Raw genomic sequence first — 21,195 nt, 5'->3', positions numbered from 1 at the left:
TTTCAGTAGTTATCTGGGTATTACATTGTATATATATAACTTATCACAGTTTACTGGTGTCATCATTTCAGGAGTTCAAAGAAGTATAGAAACTTTGCTTCTCTTTGTGAACCTTTGCCCTCCCCTGCTTACAATATAGTTAAAATAGATCCTTTTATACACTTAGAACCACATCAGACAGTGTTATAATTTTTGCTTTACTTGTCAACAAGAGTTAGAATATATTGAGAGGGAAAGTATTTTTTAAACCCATATTTTTGCTTATGGGTTCTTTTTTCATTCTCGATATTCCAAGATTCCTTCTTTTTTTTTTTTTTTAAGACAGAGTCTCACTCTTGTCACCCAGGTTGGACTACTGTGGTGCGATCTCCGCTTACTGCCACCTCCACCTCCCGGGTTCAGGTGATTCTCATGCCTCAGCTTCTTGAGTAGCTGGAATTAACGGGCATCTGCCACCACGCCCAGCTAATTTTTGTATTTTTAGTAGAAACAGGTTTTTGCCATGTTGGCCAGGCTGGTTTTGAACTCCTCACCTCAGGTGAGCCACCATGCCTGGCCGGTTCCTTCTTTTATTTTTTTTCGTCTATTTAGAGAACTTCCTTTAAACATTGTTAGGGTAGCTTTGCTAGAGATAAATGCTCTCAGTTTCCCTGTATCTGAGAATGTCTTGATTTCTCCTTCATTCTTGAAGGATATTTCCACTGGATACAGAATGCTAGGCTGGCAGTTTTTTTTCTTTCAGCAGCTGAAAGCATTGTGCTACTTCCTTCTTTTCTTTATGGATTCTGATAAGAAATCTGCTGTCTTTTGAATTGGTTTTCCCCTCTAGATAAGGCGTCATTTTTCTCCTACTGCTTTGGAAATTCTTTCTTTGTTGTAGTTTTCAGAAATTTACTATGATGTGTTTTGGTGTGGATTTTTTTAGGTTTATCCTGTTTCCTGTTCACTTCACTTCTTTATGTCTTTTGCCAAATTTAGGACACCTTCAGACATGATTTCTTCTAGTACTTTTCTAGTTCCACCTTTTTTCTCTTCTTCCAAGACTCCATTGACATGAATTTTTGATGTTTTATATATTCCCATAGGTTTGTGAGGCTCTTCATTTCTTTTTTTTCTCCCCATTCTATTTTTCTATGATCTTGAAATTGTATAATTTCTAATATTCACCTTCCAGTTCACTGATTCTTTCCTTTGTCTCCTTCATGCTGCTGCTGAGTGTATCCGCTGTGGTTTTATTTCAGTTATTTTGTCAGTTCTAGAATTTCCGTTTCATTCTTTATATCTTCTGTTTGTTGAGACTTTTATTTGTTTTAAATGTGCTCATAATTGTTCATTGAAACATTTTTATGATGACTGTGTTACCATCTTTGTTAGATAATCCCAACATCTCTGTCATCTTGGTGTTGGCATCTCTTTATTGTCTTATTTACAGTTTGAGATCTTCCTGGTTCTTCTGAGAGATGTGATTTTTCAACTGAATCTTGAACATTCTTGTTACTATGTTATTAGATTCTGGATCGCATTAAAACCTTCTGTATTCACTGGCTTCCTCTCAGATATGGGGTTGGGGATGCTGCCTCATTACTGACAGGTGGGGGTAAAGTCCACTTTCCCCACTCTGCCTATGTCACATCTGAGGTCATTGGGGCCACTCATTACTGCTGGATGGGGTGGGAGTTCTGGCTCCCCATATGGCTTCCACTGACACCTTATGGGTGAGTGGTGGCCTAGACACTGCTGAGCGGTGGTGAGAGTCCTGATTCTCTCCTAGGTTTTCTTCATTACAGCTGGGTAAGGATGAAATATGGACTCTCTATTGGGCTTTCTCTGAGTCTACCCCAGTGAGATAGTTGGGGAACCGCATCATAGCCTGGTGAGACTGGAAGTCTGGACCCCCCACTTGGCCTTTTCTGGCATTTGGCTGGAGAATAGTGTTGTTTCAACGTGTTGTGTTTTGCTGGGCTGCCCCTTTCTGGTTATTTAGTCAGATACAGCAGGCTCCTCTTGAGACTTCTTCTGTCTGTGCCCATTGCCCTTTCCAGGTTGCTGCCCTCAGCTCCATGTCTGGGATGTCCAAGGAAACAAGAACACCCTGGGAGCTCACCACCATGGTCCTCAGGACGCGGGGTCCCTAGCCAGTGTGCCTTCCGTTGCCTTCAGAGTCTTCTTATGTTGTTTTATATGTAATGTCCAGGGTTTTTGGTTTTACTGGGTGAAACAGGGAAAAATATGTCTACCTCATCTTCTCAGACAGGAAAAAGATTTTTATGAGGAGACCATCTTCTCCTGTCTGGATGCTTTCAATAATTCACGTAATCCCCCTTTCTATTCCAATTTTTGTCTCACATACAGGTAGTTTTATTAAAGTATCAAAATGTTCTTACTGTGTGAGAAAATGACCCTACTAAGGTTGTATCAGCAATGAGGATTTTTTTCTTATGGCTGTCTTGTTTTAGCAACTTCTGCCTCCTAGGTTCAAGCGATTCTACTGCCTCAGCCTTCCAAGTAGCTGGGATTACAGGCACACGCTGCAGCACCTGGCTAATTTTTTTTTGGATTTGAGTAGAGTTAGGAGTTTCACCGTGTTGCCTAGGCTGGTCTCGAACTCCTGAGCTCAGGCAATTCGCCTGCCTCGGCCTCCTAAAGGTGTGAGCCACCACACCTGGCCTAGCTGAGATTTATATACAGATAATTAAGTTGCTGCCACAGATGATGGCCCAAGTTAAAAAAAAAAAAAAAAGCCCCTTATATCCTCACTCTGGGCACTTCATGGTTCTGACGGAGTAGACTTTCATCCCAGGGTTGCTGTGCTGACCCACGCTCCAGAGCCATGGGCGTACTGCTTTCCATCCTCCTTGTCCTTCTGACCCTCACCCCAGCTGCCCTTTTGGCTGGAGCAGCTGTGAGAATCACATAAGGTCTGCAGGCTCAGCCTCCAAAATCCTCCTCTGGGAGGTGGGCTCAAGGGGAGTTTCTGCTTATGTTCTAAAGACCACTAGGATCCTCCTACGCCTGGCTGTGTCAGCCATCTTATTTGGCAGGGATGGGAGTGGCTTGGCTAGAATAACCCTGGGGCCCTCAGGTCACGTCCTAAAATAGTGGGAGAAAATATTAAACATTTAGGAAACAGATACACATCAGCTCCCAGGGAGCAACAAGAACTAGGAAACTTTGTGTAACGTATTGTTACTCCAAAGTAGTTGAATTTGCTTAAACTCGTTATTAAAACTGTATAGAGTGGGTTCAGAAGAAAGTGTTTATTTTCACTGTTCCGCCGTCAGAACTTTTTCTCCTGGAGACTGAGTGGTGTGTATTATATTTTCTGAAGCCATATCACTGTAATGTTCTTTCATTGCTGTTATTAATATAAAAACGAGAAATTTTTTTGCTCCATTTCTCCTTCATATTTTTGTCATCATTTTTTAAGATATTGTGGTATCATGTCAATACCTTGTAATCTAGTGTCTAAGACTTAGACGTTGGATCTTAGGATGTTATTTTTGAGTCAGGTGTATCAATACCTTAAGTAAGGTAATAGATATTGAAAATCCTTTATAAATTGTCCAGTGGTTTAAAGATACTATCATTATTTGAGAAAAATGGTAAGTTTTTTTTTTTTTTTAATTATAGAAATCCCTCACAAGGTGATTTGCTGGAAGAATATGTGATGGCCTTGTGGTCTGGGTTCTGTCATTTTTTTGGTGTGTTCCGTTGGTGGCTTCCAGACATAACATACACCAAAGAAGAAGAAAAATCTTTCCCAAGAACATTCCATAGTCTGATCTCAATTTTAAAATAGTCCTAAGTGTAATAGAAAAAAGATTTATCCAAAAATAATGTAATATGCTTATTATGGGGCAAGTTCCAAACTCAGGACTCAAAGAGTCAGGCATATAACTCAAATAAAGGGCTGGAAAGTGAGACAAAGAAAGACCCTTGGTTAAAACAACTCCCCCAGGTGGCCCCATTGCCTGCCCTGAGAGGCATCCACAGTTCCCTGCAGGTGGGGGAAGAGGCCAAGCAGGAGTGGGCAGGACAGGCAGGGATAGCTGCTTTCCCTTCCCCAAATGCAGCCAGCCGGAGTGACCAACCCATGAATCTTGCTACTTAAACTCTGACCTTCTTTGGTAGCCATGAAGCATATGCCACTCTTTGGGTGCCTTTTCCTTTATTGTGAGAACATGGTTGGAGTGGAAGGGAAACACCTGGACCTTGATTGCTATGATTGACTCTGCCTTTAGCTGGGGACCTGAGTACTGAACGTGCCCCAGAGGTTGTCTCAGAAAAGAGAAAGGAAGAAAGGAGAGGGAGAGAGGGAGAGGAAAAGGGAACTTGCGGAGAATTACCTAGGGAAAACATATACCCTGGAAATGAGTAAGCGTAACTGATATAATTCATTTGCACCTGTGAAAGTGGCTCCAGCCCTAAAGAGAGTCTGTTTAGAGTTGCTGAATAAAACCACTCCTGGCCACTGCCTGCATCTGTAAAGCTGGGAGGCAGCCTGGTGGGCTGGAGACTTTATAGCTTTATTACTCAGGAAGCACAACTTGTTTATATACAAATCTATCCATCTGCATCAATAAATTGCCCCACCATCTGATATTTGCTCTTTGGTTCCACTGGGCACACTGGCCTTCCTCCTTAGCAGCTCAGCTGAGAGGAAGGTGGTGATCTGGGGCCAGGAGGTGGGGCTGCCCATGTCCCTGGCACAACCCTCAGAGGCCAGCTGCCCTGGAGGACCTCGTGAGACTGCAGGAACAGGGGGAGCACAGCAAGGAGGAAGGAGGCCCTGGACCCATTCTTCAGTGTTCATTCACTTGCCTGATGCCTGCTGAACTGTGACCTGTGCCAGGCACTGAGCCAGGCCTGGGAATGTGATGGGGAGCAAGACAGGCCATGCTTCTGCCCTCCTGGGGCTTACTTTCCAGGGGGAGATAGACAACAAAGAAATAAGGGAATACACTGGAATCCATGGTGAGAGAGCAGGTAGGGAGTTAAGAGTGATAGTGGGGATGTGGCGGACTGTTTGGAGTCGGGGTCAGGAAGGCCTCTCTGAGGAGTGCACTTCAGCAGAGACCTGGATGAAGCATGGGAGCCATGACAACACCTGGGAAGGGCATTGCAGGCTGAGGGCGCAGTAAGTGCGTAGGCTGTGAAGCTAGTGTTTCCCAGGTACAGCGGGAAGCCTGGTCTCAGTAGAGCAGAGTGGGCCAGGGCTGGCAGGGGATGTGTGTGGAGGGAGAAGTTTGGGTCACATATGTGAGGGACTTTCTCCTCTGTGATAACATTTACTCCAAAAAAGTTGGATTTGATTAAACATATATTTTAGTATTAAAACTAAATATTTTGTGCTAAGTCAAATGAGAATACATTGAGCCACAGCATGACACAGTCTGATTCATGTTTAAAATATCATTCTAGGTCAGGCACTCTGGCCCATGCCTGTAATCCTAGCGCTTTGGGAGTCCGAGGCTGGAGGATCACTTGAGGCCGGGACTTTGAGACCAGCCTGGGCAACACAGCAAGACTCTGTCTCTACAAAATAATGACAAAATCAGCGGGGGATGGTGGCACACCTGTAGTCCTAGCCACTCAGGAGGCCGAGGCAGGAGGATTTATCTATTGAGGCCAGTAGTTCGAGGTTACAGTTACCTGTGATTGCACCACTGTACTCCAGCCTGGGTGACAGAGTGAGTCCCTGTCTCTAAAAAACAAAAAATATCACTCTGATATTTTGAATGGAGGCCATCACTTTGACCTAAGCATGGCATGGCTTGGACCTGGGGGAGGTGGGGAGGTGAGAAGGGGTCAGATGGAGGATAGATTTACAGGTATAGCTGATGAGAGACTACCTCCCTGTCACCATCCACTGCTTAGAAAGTGGAGCCCTCAGGGAAAGAGGCAGGCTCTGCCTGTCTTAGCTTGTTCTGGGTCACCCAGAATGACAGGAGGAAGGTGGGGAAGACAAGGCCTGGCTTGCCCAGTCCCTGGGCCTGAACATCAACAGTTCACAAAGCACTTGCATGTCCCATCCTTACCACCAAACTGTGAACCAGGCAAGGAAAGTACTGTTACCTCTGTGTTATAGGTGAGGAGACCCAAGTGCCTGGCCTTGAGAATCAGGAAGTATTTATAGACAGGGAAAGCACTGTGAGATCGTCGGGAATGAATAACACTATTGATTCCTGCTTGTGCAAGCAATGTTTGTGGCCCATACAAGGGGGACCCGGCTGAGTTCTTCATGGTTGGGTTGTGGTTGACATTTTTTTTTTTTCTAAATTTTCTCTGGACATAATGCTGCTGATGGAATTTATAAAGAGAGCATTCTCATTCCACTGGATTAGGCCAAAAAGTAATTGAGCTACTGAAGCTATTTAGAAGAAGAGCCTCTGATTGCATTGAAGCAGCAGCCAGCTCTGACTACAAAGACATCTCAGTTTCACTGTGCTGGCAGCAGGTCTGTGGCTGATTTAGGAGAGGGCTTTGAGATCATTTCTATCCATCCTTCAAATCAGCAGTGTCTTTGCCTGGAGGAGGTTCCTGGTGAAGTTATTTTTAACTTCTGTCATGTCCTAATCAATTTTTCAAACATTCTTTACAGCTTAGACCATGCTCAGCCTCCAAGCAGCCTTGTCATCGACAAAGAATCTGAAGTTTACAAGATGCTTCAGGAGAAACAGGAGTTGAATGAGCCCCCGAAACAGTCCACGTCTTTCTTGGTTTTGCAGGAAATCCTGGAGTCTGAAGAAAAAGGTAATCAGCTCCATCTGCAGTCAGAGGCTCTTGTTCAAGGTCAGATGTGAGAGTCAGTCATTGCGGAAGCACAGGTGAACACACTCTGGAGCCTGCTTTGGAGGGCATGGGCTTTTAAAATGCTGAAATTCTTTAAAAGAGATAGAGGGAGAGAGAGAGAGAGAGGAAGAGAGTGCTGACCACATTTTCCCATCTGGGTCTGTATTTAAGAAACTCCAGGCCTGGCCAACTGTGTCCTGTCACATGTGCAAGAGGATGCTAAGGTTGAGGTGAGCCTGACTGCTGTGGGAGCCTGTTGGTCTGTCCCTTGGCCATTTATTTGCTTTGAGCCCAGAAACAATACCTTGGTGGTGGCTGAGGAACTTCAGTGATGAAGGCCATGGGCAATGAGCAGCAGAATGAGAATGAATTAGTGCTCAGTGAAGCCAGGGGCTGGCTTTGCTTGGGGGCATGTGTTTGCATTTGCTCTAGGGCGAGTGGCCTCTTGAGGGCCCAAGAGCTCCCCCTTGTGGCCATGTTCTTATTCTGTGACCTTTGGCAAATCTCAACCTTCCCAGGCCTGTTTTCTCATCTGTCCATCAGGGATAAAACTCCTTTCCTCTAAGATTATCATGGTCATGAAATGGCATAAGTTGTGTAAAACATCCATCATCGTAACTGAGTACTCGCTTCATAGTTATTGTGGTGTTTGAAATGTCATGAAGAGGCTTTCTTGTCCTTGGGGTGAACTTTGATGTTGAGGCACCCAGGGTCACCCCGTAGGGTTCTGCAGGTCTCAGGAGACATGCTTCTCACCGAAGACATTATGTAATGTACACTTATTATGATGATGTTTAAGTGGATAGTGGTAAAAGTATCTTCACTTAATAACAATGCTATACGTCGAGAAATTGTGACAGGCGGATGTATTGAAGAAGGGATGCTTTATTCCCCTCACAAAGATGATCAGCAGCCCTCACACCCGCTTCTTCCCTGGTAGTTCCTCATCAGCACTTCCTGTGGTGCTCATGGGCAGTCTTTTCCAGAGAGCTGCGTTTTGTACCCTTTCCTGGTCCCTGTGATGCCCAGTCCTCCACACTCTCCCTTCCTTTCTTGAGGCTTGGGCACTTCAGTGGGGTCTTGTTTTCTATGCCCTCTTTATCTCTCTCATGGACCCATCTGCAAAGAGACAGTGGATGCTCCAGTGAGGGGACACCTTGTGATGGTGAGTGTGAGACCTGCCTCAGCCAGGCTGCAAAGGGATTGGCATGTTGGCTGAGAGGCTTGTGCTCTCTGGAAGATGAACCTCCCTCCTCAAAGTCCGCAGCCGAAGATTCAGCTTCCTGGGGAGTCCTTTCTGATAAGAAAGTTCTCTTCTGAACACACCCGACACCTGGGCTTCCTCCCCATTTGTGTGATTTCTTTAGAGAGAGTGGCAGTTTACAACCATAGGAAATTAGGAAACCATGGGCCATGTGTTTGCATGTGCTTCTTTTATGCTAAAATGATACTGTTCTACCACTGCTTTCCTCTTTTGCTTGGAGTAGCTGAGCAGCTGGGAAGTAATGAGCCATACTTCGTATCAAGTTCCAGTATTAGCTTTGCCTGACAAACAACTTGGGGGCCAACCCTTGAGGATGATAGCTTTGTAAAAACATGTGAGAAACCACAACTTATTTCACTCTTATGTGGATGTGAAACCCTTCAATGAGAGGCAAGGTCAAGTTCATCCGTGCCCAACTAGACATGCTGCAGAGCTCATCTCAGCTCACAGAGAAGGACCTGAGCATGGATTTGGAAGCTCCATGCTCTTAAAGATCTGGACTCCTATCCGGCACTCCAGCACCCAAATTTGTGGCTTCTATTCCCAAGGTTACTTCGTGGTCCTGGTTGGCAGCTGGTGTTCCAACCATCATGCTTGCCTCCAGGTGACAGGGAGGAAGAAGGGAGATAATGCTAACCGGGGAGTTCCAATTTCAGATGAGCCAGCTTTCTCCTTCCCAGAAGTCCCACACTACTCTTCTATTTTATTGACCATGATTTAGTCACCTGGCTACACTTAGTTAAATGAGAGTCTGGGAATTAGGATTCTTTTTAAAAAAAATTTTAGCCCTTAGTCTGGATGGTTCTTGCCCCAAAGAGAATCAAGATTCTGCCGGAAGGGAAGAGGGAGATAGCAAATCTTGTAGTTTCTCTTGTATCTCTTACTGTGTACCCGCATTAAATCTTTACTGACAGTAACAGGATAAATTCCATTCTAAACATTCTTTACATGCAGAAGGCTCTTCGGGGAAGGAACCCAAATGCCTGTTTGTGTTTGTTTTTGTTTTTGTTTGAGACAGGGTCTTGCTCTGTTGCCCAGGCTGGAGTGCAGTGGCATGATCTCGGCTCACTGCTACCTCCGCTTCTCAGGTTGCAGCGATTCTCCTGCCTCAGCCTCCCAAGTATCTGAGATTACAGATGTGTACCACCATGCCCAGATAATTTTTGTATTTTTAACAGAGATGGGGTTTCTCCATGTTGGCCAGGGTGGTCTTGAACTTGTGACCTCAGGTGATCCACCCACCTGGACCTCCCAAAGTGCTGGGATTACAGATGTGAGCCACTGCACCCGGCCCCAAATGCCTGTTTTTATTTGAGATAAAATGGTGAAAGGTTAAGGTAGTAAAAGCAGTTGATGAGAGGTCCTGTCATTCAGAAACGCCTCTGGTTCAGAAAGCAGTGCTGCAGGGCAGAAAGAGCACTGGCATCCAGGATCTGCCTCTGACCTGCTGTGACACCTCCAGCAAGTTGCTTGCCTTTCTAAGCTCTAGTTTCTGCACAGATCCATTGAAGCTAATAGCCAGGACCTCATGGGATTGTTTACAGGGTTAAGTAAAGCCACGTCTGTAAACTGCCAGGTGCACAGTGAGTAAGGCCCCTCCCTGAAGGAAGCTTGGCTACAGCAGTATTTGGTCATAAACCTTGAAGACCCAACACAAGCTGTCTCATTTTGGGTAAAATTCAGCTTCTAGACTAGGAGAAAGGGGCTCTTGGTTCCTCACCTTCATCTTGTTCTGGATCAAATTCCAAAACTTGCAGGCAGAAGAAGCCGTTATATTAAAAAAAAATGGTGAAATATACTTAATATAAAATTTACCATCTTAACAAATTTTAAGTGTACAATTTAGTGGTATTAAGTACATTTATGTGATTGTGCTACTATCACCACCATCCATCCATAGAACTCTTTTATTTTGCAAAACTGAAACTATTCCCATTAAAGAGTATTTCACCATTCCTCTCTCCTTCCAGCTCCTGGTAACCACCCTCCTGCTTGTCTCTATGAATTTGACTACTCTAAATACCTTGTATAAGTGGTGTCATGCAGTAGTTGTCCTTTTGGTCCTGGCTTAGTTCACTTAGCTTAATATCCTCAGGGTTCATCCATGTAGCATGTGTCAGAAATTCTTTCCATTTTAAGGCAGAGTATTATTCCATTGTTTGTGTATATTACATTTTATTTATCCATTCATCTGTCCATTGAAGGAGACTTTTAATGATTGGAGGTTTGGAAGGAGCAGTCATGGGCTGAGAAAACACAGTGGTGGCCAGAGGCTCTGAGATGAGAAAACTGGAGACTTGTTCAGCAAGTACCGAGGCTCGTTTTGGCTGGTTACCCAGGGTTCTAGGTGAATCCTCGGGTGATCTCGAGTTAGATATGGGGGACCACCAGGTGCAAGGTTAAGAATCATGAGCTTGATTCTAAAGGTAGTGTGAAGCCATGCAAGGTTGTTGAGCAGTGAAGTGGACAGAAAAACAGCTGTGGTTTATTTAGCTAATTTTCACTTTTTTTCCAGAAATATTTGGGATACAGGGTTCACTGTAAGAAGAGAAATTTGGAAATTTTTCTAGTTGCCTGGAGTTCAAAGGAAGCTAGTATTTTCACTATAAGCTAGTTGAGAAGAAAGGAAGAGAGATTTCTCTGGATTAGCAGTGTTGGCTGGATATGCGAGAGAAAAAACCTTAAAGCCAACAGGTGGCACCGTAGGGCTGAACAGGCCACAGTGAGTCTTCTGTTGGGCAGGCAGCCTTCTCCCCCAAGCTGTGCCCAGTTTTATCCAGGTCAGGTCTCTTCATTCTAGAAACAGATGTGGATTCTCCTACCTAATGGAGATTTCATGTCCCTCCTGGCTTTTTCTCATTCTACCCTTTTGCAGCCTCTCTTCTTTCCTGGTGATTTTTCTATGGATTGAGTGGATTCCAGGTCTTTAAGTGTGAAATGTGAAAAAGCCCATTGCATAAGAGAGCCCAACCTCATTGAGCTGGTTCTCAGCCCAATCAGTGCCTTTGCAAACTGCCCAGGTATGTAGAGATGGTGCCATTTCCTTCTTGTCATGGGCAGGCAGCCAGATGGCTTCATCAGCCAGAAAATGAGGGAATCCGTTTGGGATGCTTGAGGCATGATGCTTAGAGAAGATGCCCACCCAGGCCCTTCTGAGATCCCTCTAGGAAGGGCCAGGATCAGGGTGAGGTGAGGGAGGCACTGCTTTGAGGGCAGAATTTTTTTTTTTTTTTTGAGACCTCTGTCGCCTAGGTTTGGAGTGCAGTGGCGTGATCTCGTCTCACTGCAACCTCCGCCTCCCGGGTTCAAGCCATTCTCCTGCCTCAGCCTCCCAAGTAGCTGGGACTACAGGCACGTCCCACAATGCCCGGCTAGTTTCTGTATTGTTAGTAGAGATGGGGTTTCACCATGTTGGCCAGGCTGGTCTTGAACTCCTGACCTCAAGTGATCTGCCCGCCTTGGTCTTCCAAAGTGCTGGGGATTACAGGCATGAGCCACTGCGCCCGGCCTTGAGTGCAGAATTTAAGGGGGCACTGGAAAACTCAATAATCATGAAAAAAAAATGACATTTAAATGCAATATTAAAAAAATTAATACAGGTAAAATATATGGTGAACAAAGTTGGAACTTTGGCCTCCTCCCAAAGGAAGGGAGGAAGGCTTGGGAAGGGCAAGAAGGTGCCTTAGGCTCGGGGAGAACAGAAGCACCAAGGTGGTTTCTCCTTATGCACCTGCTGGTGGGGCAGAACTGAGTCTTCCCCAAGCCCATCTGTAGAGCTCACCACTTAAAACCATGGAGCCTCCTAATCTCAGCCCCATCTCATGTGCTGCCAGGGGGACATCTGTGTGCATCGGTTCCCAGCGATGAATAGTCCCAGCTCTGACGGGGGAAGCCTAAGTCTGAGCCATGGCAGCATGATAGGGCTATTGAGAGTTCAGGCTGCATTCACATATACCCTCTTGTTGTTCCCCATAAGCCAGCCAAGTACCCCAAACCATCTCTCATATTGTATTATTCAGCAGTGGGTAACCTGTATTTATGAGGGCTACCGGATAGCTGTGGCTCTGCTGGGCTTGGCAGGGCTGGACCAGGCCCCCTGAGTCCTCTCATTCAAGCCCAGGGAAGGGAGAGGCACTCTGGTGCTTGCTGTTTTCATGGCAGAGGCAATAACTCTGTGGGAACAGGGCCAAACCACACAAGTGCCCTTAGTGCTTTTGCCTGTATAAGGCTCACATCTGCTCACATTGGCTAAAGTCAGGATGGGGAAGTCTACTCCATCGAGAGCAGGGTTTCTCAGCCTTGGTGCTATTGACATTTTGGGCCATATGAGTCCTTGTTGTGGGGCTGCCCTGTGTATTTTGGGATGTTCAGCGTCATCCCTGACCTCTGCCCACTAGACGCCAGTGGCACCCCCTTTCACTGTGACAATCGAAACTGCTCTCTAGGAGACAAAATTGCCCCCAGTAGGGAACCACTGACTGGAGGTAAGCACGGCAAGAGAGGGGCGGGGTAATTGTGGTCAAAATACAGTCAACCATGTATTCTAAACGCCCCTTGTTGCCAGGCACAGTGGCTACTGGAGAAGCTCTGGTGGGAGGATCGCTGGAGGGCAGGACTTTGAGACACAACATAGCGAGATGCTATCTCTAATCAGTAAAAATAAACAATTAATAAATGTCCATTGTGTGAACATGTGTCTCAATTTTTGGTTCGGAAGGATTGGTCAGCATACAGGGACTCACTTTCTGAAAGAACAAGAGAGCTAAGGCCCTTGTCTGTCAGCCCCGCGATTGCCCGACGTGACTGCAGTCATGGGGTGACCCTCTCCTCATCCCCTCACCTGGCACAGGAAGCTGTTTCTTTGCTCTTGTCCAGTGGTTCTTGGATCAGTGGCACCTGGGAACTTGTTGGAAATGCAAAGTCTTGGGCCCCATCCTGGGCCTTCTGGCTCAGAAACTCTGGGGGTGGGGCCCAGCAATCTGTGTGTTAACAAGGCCTCCAGGTGATTTTTACCATTATTAATAGCTACCATGGTACAGGGCTTTGTTACCTAAGATGTGATGAGTGGGGCCTTAGGCAGCTCAGCATCTAGCTACTAGGGGCTTATTTTACACGCCTTTACAGAAAGGCTCCTTCCTCTGATCTGTAGGAGGTGATTGTTATCTGCCTGCTGTAGCATGCTGTATTCTGATGGTTTTGTTCTATCTGTGATGTGGATTTCTTTTCTTTTTTAAGAACTTTATTTATTTTTAAATTTCCAACATTTAAGTTCAGGGGTACATGTGTAGGATGCACAGGTTTGTTACATAGGTAACGATGTGCCATGGTGGTTTGCTGCACAGATCATCCCATCACCTAGATATTAAGCCCAGCATCCATCAGCCATTCTTCCAGATGTTCTCCTTCCCCCACTCCCCACCATCTGACAGGCCCTAGTGTGTCTTGTCCCTCCACCATGTGTCCATGTGTTCTCATCATTCAGCTCCCACTTACAAGTGAGAATATGTGGTATTTGGTTTTGTGTTCCTGCATTAGTTTGCTGAGGGTAATGGCTTCCAGTTCCATCCATGTCCCTGCAAAGGACAAGATCTCGTTCCTTTTTATGGCTGCATAATATTCCCTGGTGTATATGTACCACATTTTCTTTATCCAGTCTATCATCGATGGGAATTTAGGTTGATTCCATGTCTTTGCTATCATGAATAGTGCTGTGATGAACGTAAGAGTGCATGTGTTTTCATGATAGAATGATTTATATTCCTTTGGGTATACATCCAGTAATGGGATTGCTGGGTTGAATGGTATTTCTGCTTCTAGGTCTTTGAGGACTCACCACACTGTCTTCCACAATGTTTGAACTCATTTACATCCCACCAACAGTGTAAAAGCGTTCTTTTTTCTCCACAACCTTGCCAGCATCTGTTGTTTTTTTACTTTTTAATAATAGCCATTCAGACTGGCGTGAGTCAGTATCTCATTGTGGTTTTCATTTGTATTTCTCTAATGATCAGTGATGTCGAGCTTTTTTTCATGTTTGTTGGCCGCATGTATGTCTTTTGCAAACTGTCTGTTCATGTTCTTTGCCCACTTTTTAATGGGGTTATTTTTTTCTTTTATTGAGATGGAGTCTCGCTCTGTTGCCCAGGCTGGAGTGCAGTGGCACAGTCTCAGCCCATTGCAACCTCCGCCTCCTGGGTTCAAGTGATTCTCTTGCCTCAGCCTCCTGAGTAGCTGGAACTATAGGTGCATGCCACCACACCTGGCTAATTTTTGTAATTTTAGTAGAGAGGGGGTTTGGCTGTGTTGGCCAGGCTATTCTCAAATTCCTGACCTCAGGTGATCCACCCATCTCGGCCTCCCAAAGTGTTGGGATTACAGAAGTGAGCTACTGTGCCCGGCTTATTTTTTTCTTGTAAATTTGTTTTAAGTTCCTTGCAGATGTTGGATATTAGACCTTTGTCAGATGGATAGATTGCAAAAATTTTCTCGCATTCTGTGGGTTGTCTCTTCATTTTGATGATGGTTTCTTTTGCTGTGCAGAAGCTCTTTAGTTTAATTAGATCCCATTTGTCAATTTTTGCTTTTGTTACAATTGCTTTTCGGGTTTTCATCATGAAATCTTTGCCCATGCCCATGTCCTGAATGGTATTGCCTAGATTTTCTTACAGTGTTTTTATAGTTTTGGGCTTTACATTTAAGTCTTTAATCCATCTTGAGCTGACTTTTATATATGGTGTAAAGAAGGGATCCAGTTTCAATTTTCTGCATATGGCTAGCCAGGTCTCCCAGCACCATTTATTAAATAGGGAATCCTTTCCTCATTGCTTGTTTTTGTCAGGTTTGTCAAAGATCAGATGGTTGTGGGTGTGTGGTCTCATTTCTGGGTTCTCTGTTCTGTTCTATTGGTCTATGTGTCTTGTCTATTCTTCTACCAGTACCATGTCGTTTTGGTTACTGTAGCCTTGTAATATAGTTTGAATTTGGGTGGCATGATGCTTCCAGCTTTGTTGTTTTTGCTTAGGATTGTCTTGGCTTTTTGGGCTTTTTTTTGGCCAGGTGTTAATCTCCTGTTTTATAGAAAAATAAACTGGGGACCAGAGAGGTTAAGTTACTTGCCCAGGATCACAGAGCAGAGTCACTCCAGTTCCCATGGCCTTGCTTGAACATATATTTATGAGTGGTTCTGAAGAGCTGAGTGATACTTATGCAATTCTGCCCTTCCTGGCCAATGACAGTGTTTTCCTCATTTCAGGGGATCCCAACAAGCCCTCAGGATTCAGAAGTGTTAAAGCTCCTGTCACTAAAGTGGCTGCGTCGATTGGAAATGCTCAGAAGTTGCCTATGTGTGACAAATGTGGCACTGGGATTGTGTGAGTATCTGCTTCCCACAGCCTTTGCAGACCCTGCAGGTTGGGTAAACCATGAAAATGTGGAAAGTGCTGGATGTTGCACATTTTGCTTGTGAGGGAGACAAATCCCTCCTGGAAAAATGCAAAAGAGAGGCCAGAAAGGTCCTGTGTCCCAGAGCCAGGTTGTGAAGGTTTTCCTTCACTGTGGAGCCCTTAGGTTATGAACATGTAAAATGAGAAAAATCAGGGCTGCCCTTTTGAAGTAGGAGGGGTTTTTGGAAAAATGTCTCTGGACCCTGGGAAGGAGAAGCAAGCCCCTTATGATTGGAGGCCAGTTGGGAGGCCCTGGTTTCCCCTGTGATGGGTTCCTGGGGAGAAGCCCCAGGCCCCTGCTCAGGAAGGATGGTGCCACCTGCTCGGGTGCCACCTGCAGGTGCTTGTCACTGATGGAGTCCCTTCCCTCCCTTGCTTCTGTAGCGGTGTGTTCGTGAAGCTGCGGGACCGTCACCGCCACCCTGAGTGTTATGTGTGCACTGACTGTGGCACCAACCTGAAACAGAAGGGCCATTTCTTTGTGGAGGATCAAATCTACTGTGAGAAGCATGCCCGAGAGCGAGTCACACCACCTGAGGGCTATGAAGTGGTCACTGTGTTCCCCAAGTGAGCCAGCAGATCCGACCACTGTTCTCCAGCAGGCCTCTGCTGCAGCTTTTTCTCTCAGTGTTCTGGCCCTCTCCTCTCTTGAAAGTTCTCTGCTTACTTTGGTTTTCCCTCTGCTTGTAAAACATTGAGTCCCCTCCCTGCCTTGGTTAATTGACTCACACCAGCTGTGCGATGCCCGCTTTTACAATTAAAGGAAAACTGTTTTGTTCAGTGTCACCTTGTCAGCAACACTGTGTCCCTTCGCCCTGCCGTTCTTCTCTGCTGCATTTGGACATCAGCCAAATTTGAACCCAATCAAATATAACGTGTCTGACACTGATTTTGTTTTTACTCAGTAAATGTATAGACTACAAAGCAGTGTGGTGTCTGTTATCTGATTATGTGTCCCATTTCCTACTCAAGCCTGATGAGATTTCTGAGGCCTGTCTTCTTGTTTTGGGTTTCTTGTTTCTCTCAGATTTACTGGCCTTTCCCCCGCAATTTGCATCTTAACAAGCTCTGTTCTTATATTTCTTCGAAGCTTGCTTGAAATCCTCTTTCTGTAATGCTAATATAAGATACCTAGCTCTGTTTTTTTTTTTGTTTTTGGAGACAGAGTCTTGCTATGTTGCCCAGGCTGAAGTGCAGTGGCGCTATCTCGGCTCACTGCAAGCTCCACCTCCTGGGTTCACGCCATCCTCCTGCCTCAGCTTCCCGAGTAGCTGGGATTACAGGCGCCTGCCACCAGGCCCGGCTAATTTTTTTGTATTTTTAGTAGAGGCGGGGTTTCACCACGTTAGCCAGCATGGTCTTGATCTCCTGACCTCGTGATCCGCCCGCCTTGGCCTCCCAAAGTGCTGGGATTACAGTCGTGAGCCACCGCGCCCGGCCCCTAGCTCTGTTTTAATGAAATGAAGTTTTCTTTGCATTGGGCTGTTCTGAGGCTTATCTGAGGAAATGAATGCTTCCCAAATAATAGGTGGGAGCATTAGCAGTTGGCTTGGAAACATTCCCTAGTAAGTCCCTCTTCAGGCTGGTTGCTGACATCACAGCTGCTCCCCTTCATGAGGGGCAGCAACCTCAGGAAAGTGTCCAGCAGCAGCAGAGAGCCCAGGACATGGCCACTGTGTCCTCCTCACAGAGGAGACTGAGGACCCTGGCTGCTAAGAAAGAGTCCTGAGTCAAGATCTGAGGTCACCACAGTTTATCTCCTGGTGACTAATCCCTCATGGGCTCAAACAGTGGTGCCCCCATCCCTCCAGACACTGAGACTAAGTGATTGTTATGAGAGGCGGACAGGGTACTCCAAGCAACCCTCTTTCCTCCAAAGGAGCAACCATCTATTCTTGAGCAGTGCTCACCACCCTCGGTAATAGTTCATGACCTTTCATTATGAATGCACTAACATGGTACATACTCTAAGAGTAAGAATTTTAATTAGTACCAGGATTTCATACCACAGACTCTGAAGCCAGAATGTACGATGGACAGTTAATGCACATGAGCTGTTTTAGTGCCACAACAAGCAGAACTGAAACTGTTCAGGCAGAGAATCATGCCATGTTAAAGCTCTCGATTTCTTTTTTTTATTTTTTGGCAGTTAATGAGTTCTTACTTTAAACCCCATCTGTTTCTACGCTTATAAAAGTCAAGGTGGCTTAAACTATGCAATTCTTAGAAATCAACATAAAATGAAAAGTCTCTGAACCACAGCAGGTCTGACTCATTTACAAAGACATTAACAGTTATGATTTGGATTTTGATTGTAAGGAATAGATGAGTCATGGATACTTAGAACTTTCTCTAATCCCTCTCCTCAGATAATGTGCCAATCAAATGTCTGACATTTGTCAGTATTACTTCTTAGGTGTGGGTCTTTCATACAGATATCTTGCTTCCAGGGGAGGCCAAACACCAACAGCTTCAGGTGACCATTATTACTATTCAATATAGCCTGTATGAGGAGTTCATTTCCTGACTGAATGAAACAGGCATTACCACCCCTAAGTGCCAGCTGTGTTATGTGGCAAAGAAGCCCTTCCCTTTTGCCCCCAGTATTTGGCACATACAAATATTTACTGCTCTGCCAGGCGTGGTGGCCCACGCCTGTAATCCCAGCACTTCGGGAGGCTGAAGTGGGTGGATCACTTGAGGTAAGGAGTTTCAGACCAGCCTGGCCAACATGGTGAAACCCTGTCTCTACTAAAAATACAAAAGTTCGCTGGGCATAGTGGTACATGCCTGCAGTTCCAGCTACTCTGGAGGCTGAGGCAGGAGAATCACTTGAACCTGGGAGGTAGAGGTTGCAGTGAGCTGAGATTGTGTCACTGCACTCCAGCCTGGGTGACAGAGTGAGACTACGTCTCAAAAAAAAAAAAAAAAAAAAAAAAATTACTGCTGAGAGCAATTTGAGATTTGGCCTATTTTTTGTGCTTCATGCCTACCATATTTATCTGATTGTTTCTCTTTCATGCTTCCTCTAAAATGAAAAGATTGGAAGGAACAGTCTAACTCTGTAGCCATCTTTAATTACTAAGCTTTCAGAAAATTTCCTGAAGAGGAAAAAGTCAGCCAGAGTCATGCAGACTGTGATCAAGCTGTTTTCTCTGACTTGGTATGCTCTTCCTGCACCTCTTGATTACTTAACATTTAATAAATTTCTGTTGTCTTTCGAGATTGAGCCACCTCCTCCTCCAGACAGGCTTCCTGACTGCCCAGCATGACTTGGATGCCACTCTCCTATGCTCCCATACCCAGGGGACACCTCCTCCTTGGCATGCATCACACAAGACACTAATCACTCATCTTGTGAAGGGAAAGAAGCCTCCATGAGAGCTGATCCTTTGTCTTTTTCAGCCTTTTCTCCTCGGCACTCAGCTCAGTACCTTGCAAGTGGCAGATAGTCCACAAGCTTGGTAAATCTGTAAATGGGTGATTGCTGCTTCATCGCTGTCCAATAGAAGTATGATGCAAGGCATGAATGTAATTTAAAATTCTCTAGTAGCAATGTGAAAAGACAAAAAAAGCAGGTAAAATTAATTATAATAATACTTTTTTTTTTTTTTTTTTGAGACAGAGTCTAGCTCTGTCATCCAGGCTGGAGTGCAGTGGCACAATCTTGGCTCACTGCAACCTCCACCTCCCAGGTTCAAGCCATTCTCCTGCCTCAGTCTCCCAAGTAGCTGGGATTACAGGCGCGCACCACCATGCCTAGCTAATTTTTGTATTTTTAGTAGAGAAGGGGTTTCACTGTGTTGGCCAGGCTGGTCTCGAACTCCTGACCTTGTGATCCACTCACCTCGGCCTCCCAAAGTGCTGGGATTACAAGTGTGAGCCACCACGCCCGGCCAATAATACTTTCTTTTTTATTTTTTTGAGACAAGGTCTTGCTGTGTCACCCAGGCTGGAGTGCAGTGGCACAATCATGGCTTCCTCGACCTCCTGGTCTCAAGTGATCTTCCCACCTCAGTCTCCTGAGTAGTTGGGACTACAGGCACAAGCCACCGTGCCTGGCTAATTTTTATATTTTTTAATAGAGGTGGGGTTTCCCTATGTTGTCCAGGGTGATCTTGAGCTCCTGGGCTCAAGCGATCAGCCCACCTCAGCCTCCCTGAGTGCTGACATTACAGGTGTGAGCCAACGTGCCCGGCCAATAATACATTTTATATAATACTATATATCCAAAGTATTATCATTTCAACATTTGTCACAAGCCACATTTCAAGTGCTCAGTAGACACATGGGGGTAGTGGCTACTGTATTGGACAACACAACTTTAAACTCATCTTAAAACAAAGACATCGGCCGGGCGCGGTGGCTCACGCCTGTAATCCCAGCACTTTGGGAGGCCGAGGCGGGCGGATCACGAGGTCAGGAGATCGAGACCATCCTGGCTAACATGGTGAAACTCCGTCTCTACTAAAAATACAAAAAATTAACCGGGCGTAGTGGCGGGCGCCTGTAGTCCCAGCTACTCAGGAGGCTGAGGCAGGAGAATGGCGTGAACCCGGGAGGCGGAGCTTGCAGTGAGCTGAGATCGCGCCACTGCACTCCAGCCTGGGCGACAGAGCCAGACTCCGTCTCAAAAAAAACAAAAAAACAAAGACATCTTGGATTTCTGTTTCCCTTCAAGGCTGCCAGCTTCGATCTGGCCCAGAGCAGAAAAGTGATCTGCAGCAGGTGCAGGCTATAGTGGAAGTGGCTCTGTGCTTGGTTCATATGATCTAGGAGACCCTATGATGTCAGAGTTCTCAAGATGGTACACCAGTGGGAGAATAAAAACCCAAGCCCCTTGGGTTCTAGAACAAGACTGCCATCTGCAGTACAGAACTTTATGCTTTTCATAAAATAACTCCTGGCATTCTTCCACAGCTTGGATAGAGACAAAGCCCCTGACCATGGGACATCAGGTGGCAGAACTGCCCATCATGATTTGGGTTCTCTCATTCTCATTAGGTCAGAAGGTCAGGCATCTTCCAGAGCAATCCCTCATGAGATGAGAGGAAGGCTTGAGCAGGGCTGGAGGAAGTATGTGAGCTGTAGGGGCATGGCAGCCTGGATACTCATTCTTTCTACTGCTGTGCCCCTCCCTTAGCAGTTCCCCATGGCTGATGGGGGATCCCATATGGGCAGCAGATGGTGGAAGAGGAAGCCCAGACTTGATTCATGGATGAGTTGGCTAGGTATGTAAGGGCATGCTGAAATGGTGGCTGCACTGCTCTACTTCTTGAGCTGGCTTTGTAAGGAGAAAAGAAGTCCTCCCACTGGGCAGAGCTTCCGGTAGTATTCCTAATGATCTACTTTGTGTGGCAAGAGAAGTGGCTTCAGTATAAATGTGCCTGGACTTATGGACAGTGGTGAATGATGTGGTTGGCTGATCAGAGGGTAAAGATGAGAAGATCAGGACAAGGAGGTCTGGAGTAGAGGAATGTGGATAGACCTCTGTTAACCCTCATTAGAATAAACCATGGAAGAGACAGTAAGTGACCAGGTTGACAAAAATGAATTAACCAATGGACATGAGCCAGCCTGTTGTTGGGCACCCCTGTGTTGGCGTAATGGGTGCGTGGGTGGGGTAGCCATGATTGTCAGAGGCTCTACATGGTTGCAGTAAGATGGGCTTCTATTTCAAGGCCAATCTAGCTATTG

General features: G+C 45.7%; 1 protein-coding gene across 1 annotated transcript in view; it reads left to right on the top strand.

The window, feature by feature from the left end:
• PDLIM1 (PDZ and LIM domain 1) overlaps window positions 1-16,425 on the top strand; it is a 53,502-nt gene extending 37,077 nt beyond the window's left edge. Inside the window, exons 5-7 of the mRNA XM_031015346.3 lie at window positions 6,602-6,753; window positions 15,309-15,426; window positions 15,883-16,425. Of these exons, the coding sequence (XP_030871206.1) occupies window positions 6,602-6,753; window positions 15,309-15,426; window positions 15,883-16,069 (457 nt within the window). The 3' untranslated portion in view covers window positions 16,070-16,425. The remainder of the gene's footprint in view (window positions 1-6,601; window positions 6,754-15,308; window positions 15,427-15,882) is intronic.
• Window positions 16,426-21,195: the final 4,770 nt, after the last annotated feature.

This window comes from Gorilla gorilla, chromosome 8, assembly GCF_029281585.2.
Source record: "Gorilla gorilla gorilla isolate KB3781 chromosome 8, NHGRI_mGorGor1-v2.1_pri, whole genome shotgun sequence".
Classification (NCBI taxonomy): Eukaryota; Metazoa; Chordata; class Mammalia; order Primates; family Hominidae; genus Gorilla; species Gorilla gorilla.
The sequence above is the reverse complement of the archived record's forward strand: the minus strand, read 5'-3'. Positions and strand labels throughout refer to the sequence as shown.